Source organism: Blennius ocellaris (genome assembly GCF_963422515.1).
Source record: "Blennius ocellaris genome assembly, chromosome: 12".
In the NCBI taxonomy this organism is placed as follows: domain Eukaryota; kingdom Metazoa; phylum Chordata; class Actinopteri; order Blenniiformes; family Blenniidae; genus Blennius; species Blennius ocellaris.
In genome coordinates, this window is record NC_137661.1 from 20167999 (window position 1) to 20175601 (window position 7603).

General features: G+C 42.3%; 1 protein-coding gene across 2 annotated transcripts; it reads left to right on the top strand.

Moving 5' to 3' along the window:
* The first annotated feature begins 1394 nt into the window (after nt 1-1394).
* fmo5 (flavin containing dimethylaniline monoxygenase 5) lies at nt 1395-7059 on the top strand. Of its 2 annotated transcripts, none has more exons than XM_080505634.1 (10): nt 1395-1529; nt 2723-2875; nt 2960-3148; nt 3306-3471; nt 3774-3916; nt 4798-4994; nt 5551-5698; nt 5783-5990; nt 6065-6137; nt 6228-7059. In XM_080505634.1, the coding sequence occupies exons 2-10, from the start codon at nt 2744-2746 to the stop codon at nt 6643-6645; spliced, it is 1674 nt and encodes a 557-aa protein (XP_080361760.1). In that variant the 5' UTR covers nt 1395-1529; nt 2723-2743; the 3' UTR covers nt 6646-7059. The 2 variants fall into 2 exon arrangements, with proteins under 2 accessions (XP_080361760.1, XP_080361759.1); XM_080505633.1 differs by having other exon boundaries at nt 2737-2875.
* The last annotated feature ends 544 nt before the right edge of the window (nt 7060-7603 follow it).

The window sequence follows — 7603 nt, forward strand, 5'->3', positions numbered from 1 at the left end:
CACTGTATCAGTTGCTGGCACCAGCATTCTGCATACAATCGCCTGATTATCAAAATAAATCTGCTATGGTGTGAGGTTTTTTGCACCTTGCGATGTGGTGGGCAACTTTGTAAGAGGCTAACAGTGCTTTTTTGTTTACTGATGCCGCGCTGACAAAATGACCGGCTTGTTGGCGATACTCATGGAGTTTACGATGAAAAAACTCCAGTGGCTTACTGACATAACGGGTGTATGGTCTCCAGGTGCCGTCTTAATTTATTTGGTTTCATGCTGTCCGCTGCCAGAGTTTTTAGGCATAAAACACAAACGGGTGTTTCCTCGTTTCCGACCGTGTTCACGGTAAACCCAAGGGCTATGTAGGCATCGCCCTGCTCTTACTAGGTTTATACCGGTTACTGTCACCTGTTTTTTTTTCCTCTGATGCCTCATCCTTTTTTCTTTTCACTCCTGTCAGAAACTTCTCCACCTCTCCTCCTCCGCCGCCAGCTCTGTACACCGGTGTTCATGTGTAGTCCTTCTTCTTCTCTACTGGGTTGAACAGGCAGCCTGTTGATTAGTTTGAGCACTGCTGCCACCTAGTGGCTGGAGGCCCTTTTTTTATTGTTCAAGCATGAATAAAGACACTAATACTGAAAGTCGCGCCGCCTCGCGCCCCCCCTGACACCCCACCACGCCCCCCCAGGGGGCGCGCCCCACCATTTGAGAAGCACTGTGTTGGAGGGAGGTGGACTTCTATCTGGGAGCGCTGTATTGCCCACTAGTGGCAGCAGTGCGCATGACACTTCAACGGTGATTCCTGCATGTATGATTTTAATTGATAGAATAATTACATCTCTGGTGCAGACGAGTTATGACACTGACGTTTAACCGTTTAACTGACTCGTATGAAGTCATTACTTGCCCTTCATTGCAGACTCTTCCCATTATAATCTCGTTCCTCTAATTGTCATCTGGTTTCCAGGCCATTCCTCCAATCTACAATATTCAAGGTGCATCCAATTAAACGCCTCTGTAGACACGAGAAAGAAACCTACCTAAAGTTCAGGAAAAGAAAGAAGAAAAGAAAAGTAGTAGTAGAAGCAGGAGTACACAGTATTAGGGTCGCGAAACAAAAAGCAGTGTCTAAAACAATGCTGATTCTGACTTTAATCTCGCAATGACAAGATTAAAGTTGGATTTTTTTTCTTCCTACAAACTCGAGGTCGACGTGGCCATGCAAGTCCTATGATGGCCGACAGGGGGTGCTGCTGCAGCTTCGGAAAGCCTTTTCCTATCCAGCCCTGCAAGTATCGGAAGCGCTGATATTTTTATACCGATGCGATTAGCGCTGTGGTTTAAGCAGTGCAGACTTCTGCCAGTGTTTATCGGAGGGAGGGAGGGAGGGCTTTGTTTGACTTTCCGTCCGTGACGCTGCAGGGACTCAAGGGTCAGTTCGGGAGAGCTGATGATAAACAAGTAACAACGCCCACTACTTCACGCAGTCTGCATGCAGACACAAGACGCGCTTCTTTTCTACGGGCTGCAAGACGGTGAGATCCAAACTTTCTGCGCTCATCCGCCTAAACTTGGTTAAAGTAGTTATGCGCAGTTTGTAGATTTCTGTTTTTTTCGCCTGCTTCTACGAAACGCCAACTGCAGGGCGCTAATCCAACTTTCAACGAGAACTGCTCGCTGTGGTTTTTTTTGTTTCTTTTTGTTTTTTGTTTGTTTGTTTGCTTCCACAACTGCTCATTCTATATGTTACTCTCGGCGTATATTTCATTTTGTTCAACAAAAGTGGATTTAAAGGAGGGATTTTCTCTATTTACAATGATTGCCTACAAAAAAGCAGCATAAAGGCTTAAATACTGGGTTTTTTGGGCGTGATCGGGGTTAAGTAAATTACATTTAAAGTAGATTACAAGGGTGGATTTCAGTATGGATAATTCATATGCTTGCAGAAAAGTGCAAGTCACCACCTCTTAGTTACAGTGATATAGATAAGTACAGTTTTTATCTGTGTGTGTGTGTGTGTGTGTGTGTGTGTGTGTGTGTGTGTGTGTGTGTGTGTGTGTGTGTGTGTGTGTGTGTGTGTGTGTGTGTGTGTGTGTGTGTGTGTGATTTCTGTGACCTGACAAGTAATCGCAACTTTAACATGAAATCGCTGATGTTCTGCATTTCAATGACTAACTTCCATTTAGTATGAGTAAACTTTTTATCATAAGTCCCATTTATTAACTGGAATTAAACTCACAAATGTCCTCATGTACAGCATAAAAAAAGAAAACAGAAAATCATTAGAATGGACAAAGCCTCTGACAGAACCAACCCTGTCATCTTGTAATGAGTTTCCGCAACTGACTCAAGAAAAAAATAGTACACACTATTTCATGCAGGAAAGAGACACCATAAGAGAGAGAAAATGTGCAACACTGCCATATTTGCAAACAACTTTATGTCAATTAAAAATGAAAAAAAAAGTTACAAGTTTTGTTGGTAAATCCTACAGATAAGAACGACTTTGGACCTCTTGTGTCGTCAGCGATTCACTCAGTCAAACTACTGGTGGACACACCCATGGTTACAAACGTGCAGAAGGATCAGTCAAATAAATGCGACATGGTTGTAGAAAGTGTCTTTCTGTGGTTTTCCTCTATGTAAAACAAGTCCCCCCCCCCCCCAAGCCTCGGCCACTGATTAAACTATGTCTGTGCATATTGACAACGTGTATGGTCTTGTCCAGTTGTCTACTCACAGCTGAAGGATGACTCGCCGTGTGGCAGTGATCGGTGCAGGCAGTTCTGGCCTGGCCTGCATTAAGTGCTGCCTGGATGAGGGTCTTGATCCAGTCTGCTTTGAGAGCAGCGATGACATTGGAGGTCTGTGGAGGTTTAAGGTGGGTGACGCAAGGCCGGCTTTCTGTTCATACGTTCTATTTCATCAGGATGCTTCATCTATACGTCTCTGTCTGTGACCGCAGGAGACCCCAGAGCCGGACAGGGCGAGCATTTACCACTCAGTCATCATCAACACCTCCAAAGAGATGATGTGCTTCAGCGACTTCCCCATTCCTGCCCACTATCCAAACTTCATGCACAACTCGCTGATCATGGATTACTTTCGGATGTATGCCGATCACTTCCACCTCAACAGGCACATACGTTTTAATGTGAGGATCCTTTTCTCTCTCCAGTAACGCACCTTATCCCTGTAACTTTCCAAAGACATTTAGTACTGCAGATTACCGTGTATTCTGAGGGTTTAAATACAACAGATATTTGAATGTGTTATAGTCGTCAATCATTTACCGTCTTTCTTTGTTTCAGACTAAAGTCCTGCAGGTGAAGAAGAGGACGGATTTCTCCAGGTCCGGCCAGTGGGATGTTGAAACAGAGAACAAGGACGGCAAAAAGGACAGGCACATCTTTGATGCTGTAATGATCTGCATTGGGCATCACTGCAACCCCAACTTGCCCCTTGGGGACTTTCCAGGTAGCATTTTAATACATTCCTACTTTGTTTATGGGAATTCAGAAGGTGCTGATTGTGACTTGGCAGCACGAGGAGGAAATTGTGTTGCATAAAAATCAATGTTATCAATTCAGTAAAGTCACTGGCACTTTATAAAAACAATTCCAAGGATAAATAGTGTCACATCAGTGTAAGGTTGTCAGAATTTAATGATCTCTTACAACAGAAGTTCAGTTTCTTTGTCAAATGTGTTTTAAAAAGAGAAATCAAGAAACAATGTGTGATACAGTCTCAAATGGCCATTTGTTTTTTTTTTCACTCAGGCATTGAAACTTTCAAAGGAAAGTATTTCCACAGCAGAGACTACAAGACTCCTGAGGAGTGGAGGAATAAGAAGGTCGTCGTGATCGGAATAGGAAACTCTGGAGGAGACCTGGCGGTCGAGCTGAGCAGAGTCACCAGGCAGGTCAGTTGCTCATTTCCAGACGGATGAGTTTTGAGTGGTTTTCACACTGAAGAGGGTGATTAGAAGCAGCTCGGCTGTTGTGGGCACATCCAAGTTGTCGCATTTAAACGTAAATTATTTAGACACGAAACCGAAGGTGATTGCACTTGTCTATCCATCTTACACATCAGCTGTTTCAAAGTAGGACCGTGAGGAATTGAACCCCATCCCAGCTGACTTTGGACAGGCGCAAGAGTAAATCGTCCACATGTCACTTGGTACATCAGTTTGGAGGTATTACTGGTGAAAGAGGTTTGAGCACTCGCAGAAGTAGAATTTGTAGTTGTGTACCATGAGCTCTGTATTTCTAGAAAAGATTTTCACCAGATATTGTAACACTGCAAAGTGCCGCGAGGTGTGATCTGTAGTTGAAGAAAACAGAATCTGTGGCTCGTGGGGGGGAAAAAAAAGTTCACCTCGATACAGTTCCACAAATATGCATTTCATCAAATTTAATGCAACAAATGTAGCAAAAATGTAATGAGTGTCTCAGTTTTTTTTTTAAAACGTGAGACTAGGAATTTGTGAATGTGTGAGTGTTTTATTTGTGGAGAGAAAAGTAAATTGTACACAGCTCAATGGTACACCACTACAAATTCCACTTTTACAAGTGCTCTGACTTTTTTTCACCAATAATACCTCCATACATCACAGAGCCAACGTATAGAGACGAGGGAACGGGTTGCTTTCTCACAAGTAAATCACTATAATGTGGAAGCAAGACAAAACCACCTAGACGAAACAAGTCCAAACAGGCACGGCGTTCCCAAGTTTCCTGGGTTCAAGGTTTAATATGTTACTGTGCAGAATTAATGATTACAACTTTGTATTTATCTCCATAGGTTTACCTGAGCACTCGAAGAGGGGCCTGGATTCTGAACCGAGTTGGAGACAACGGCTATCCGCTCGATTTGCTTTTCAACCGAGCAGTTAATACTCTTAGAAAAATCCTTCCCTTTGGGTTTTTTTGTAATTTAGTCGAGAGCCGTCTGAACTCCAGAGTCGATCACGCCCTGTACAATTTAAAGCCAAAGCATAGGTAAAGTATTTGTCCTGCTATAGCTTCTAATGATATATTTGGGTTACTTTAATTATCTTACGTCTCAATCTTGGATGTCATTTAAATCAGAGATTCTTCTGGGTCAAGAGGGTTACAGTCCTGTGTTGGCATGTAAAAGGAAGAAGCTGTCAAAACCAAAGTGGCATGCGGGTCTATATTTTGAAACTACATCACAGTAGAGTTCAAGGTTCATATTTGTGCAGCGCTGTGAAGAATTGAGAATTTAATTAAAACTTGAACCGAAAAGTGAATATTTCATCAATTTAAGATATTTCATATCTCATATGATTAAACATGTATTCTCCTCTGTTTGCAGACTGTAACATTCAATTGCACTGTTTCATTTTAATGAATTTGAGCATTTTTATGCTTATCTTTAGTCATGGCTTATCATTCAGGGGTGATGTGGGTCCTGAAGTAAGACCAGTTGGCAACCACTGATTGAAACGACTATCTTGTTTTAATGCTCTCTGAACCTATTGTGATGTCGTAAATTGTCTCCACTTATTGTCCCCCCCCCCCCCCCCCCCCACAGAGTGTTCAGCCAACATCCCACTGTGAATGATGACCTTCCCAACCGGATCCTATCTGGAACAATTCAGGTGAAACCCAACATCCGCAGGTTTGATGGCTCCTCTGTGGTGTTCGATGATGGAAGCATCGTGGAGGACGTGGACCTGGTGGTAGGTTTTCATCATTTGTGTGCGTAGGGACTTTCACGCAATCAGCAAGTCGGTTTCGGACTCACATGATCCTCCGCTATGCAGGTATTTGCTACTGGATACACATTTTCCTACCCATTCCTGGCTCCACATGTGGTCTCTGTGTCCAACAACAAAGCCTCTCTGTACAAGTATGTGTTTCCTCCTGAGCTCTCCCACCCGACACTGGCTGTCATTGGTCTCGTCCAGCCATTGGGGGCAATTATGCCCATCTCTGAGATGCAGGCCCGGTGGGCCACACGAGTCTTCAAAGGTGAAAAAAACAAAACAGCTTTTGTCATCGCATGGGCCTTTCCAGAAAAATGAACTTTGTCCTCTTTCAAACAGGCTGCAAAAAGCTTCCTTCCAAAGAGGAAATGCTGAATGAGATCCAATTCAAGGAAGAAACAATGGCTCAAAGGTACTGAAGTGGATTTGCTCAATTTAATTGTGATCTTTAAAGTTTTGGTCCATTGCCACACTGTCCTGCATACATTTACCTCATTTTCAGGTATGTCACCAGTCAAAGACACACCATCCAGGTGGACTATATCACCTACATGGATGAGCTCGCAACGGTTCTGGGAGTTCAACCCAACCTCCTTTCAATGATGCTGACTGAGCCCAGACTGGCATACAATGTGGTCTTCGGCCCCTGCACGCCATACCACTATCGCCTAAGGGGCCCAGGAAAGTGGGCCGGAGCCCGCAACGCCATCCTCACTCAGTGGGAGAGAGTGGCTGAGCCCCTGCAAACCAGGTGCAGAGAGGAGTCCAACAGAAAGAGGTGCTTCAATCAGCTCCTGTTTGTGTCCGTTGCTGCTGCTGCGGTCCTGGTCGTCTATGTGCACAGGAGCAAACTCCCAGCTGTTCTGCAGGATCCTGCTGCGCTGCTGGAAAGCATTAAAGGGTACATGGCAGCACAATGAAGCCCCACCAAAGTGTTACTATCGGCATAAACGTTCTCTTAGATGTAGTCCAATATAATAAGTCAGGGACACAAATTTTTGTGCATTTTCACAGTTGTTTCTCTCTAATTTTAAGAATGAAAAGAAGTTAACTGTTTTGACTATAGGAATAATCTATGGTCTTGTACACAATGAATATGCATTTGGAAATATTGAAAAATGTGTGTGATACTTTTAATGCTTCACAATATTTTTGAGTCACATTGTTGTGTGACTATATTAAATCATGTTTCATAAACAACAACAAAAATCAAAATTTAAAATGTTCTATCTTTATTTGAAGCTCTTTTTGTATGTCATATTTGTATTCTTCTTCCCAGAGCATGTTTTCTTTCTGCGGATATATTGGAAAAAAATTGCATCATGTTGTTAATAAATGTCACATTTTCATCCTACAACTGTTTGTTTGTCAATGTTTCATATCAAAAAGATTCAAAAAAAATTTCCCTTTCATGTTTATCATGGCATGTCTAGATGCTTTTTTTATCTGAAGTAATGTTGACCGTCACATTAAAACACAACTGATGAGCTAAAACATTTAAATAAAACATTTTTAATCCACAAATAAGTGAAGATGACCTGCAAAAATTTTTTTTTATAATTAACAGTGAAAGTGATCTCAGACAGTCAATAATAAATGGTTAAAAACTTTTCTTTTATTCTGCATTACACCTATGACAGCAGACAAAAAGTAAAATAAGGTGCAGTCTGTGAGACTAGCACTCCATTAAACTTTTTACAATTTATAACATTAAAAAGCACTTAATTTCATAGCTTTGCCTCTCCTAATTTTCATGTGATTTAAGAAAGACTGACTGGTGAAGAACAGACAAACGTGCAAGGTTGCATTAAAAAAAGAAAAGTAAAACAGCGATTGCAGTCAAGGTGATGCAGTATGTGAGAAATACACAAGAAGCAC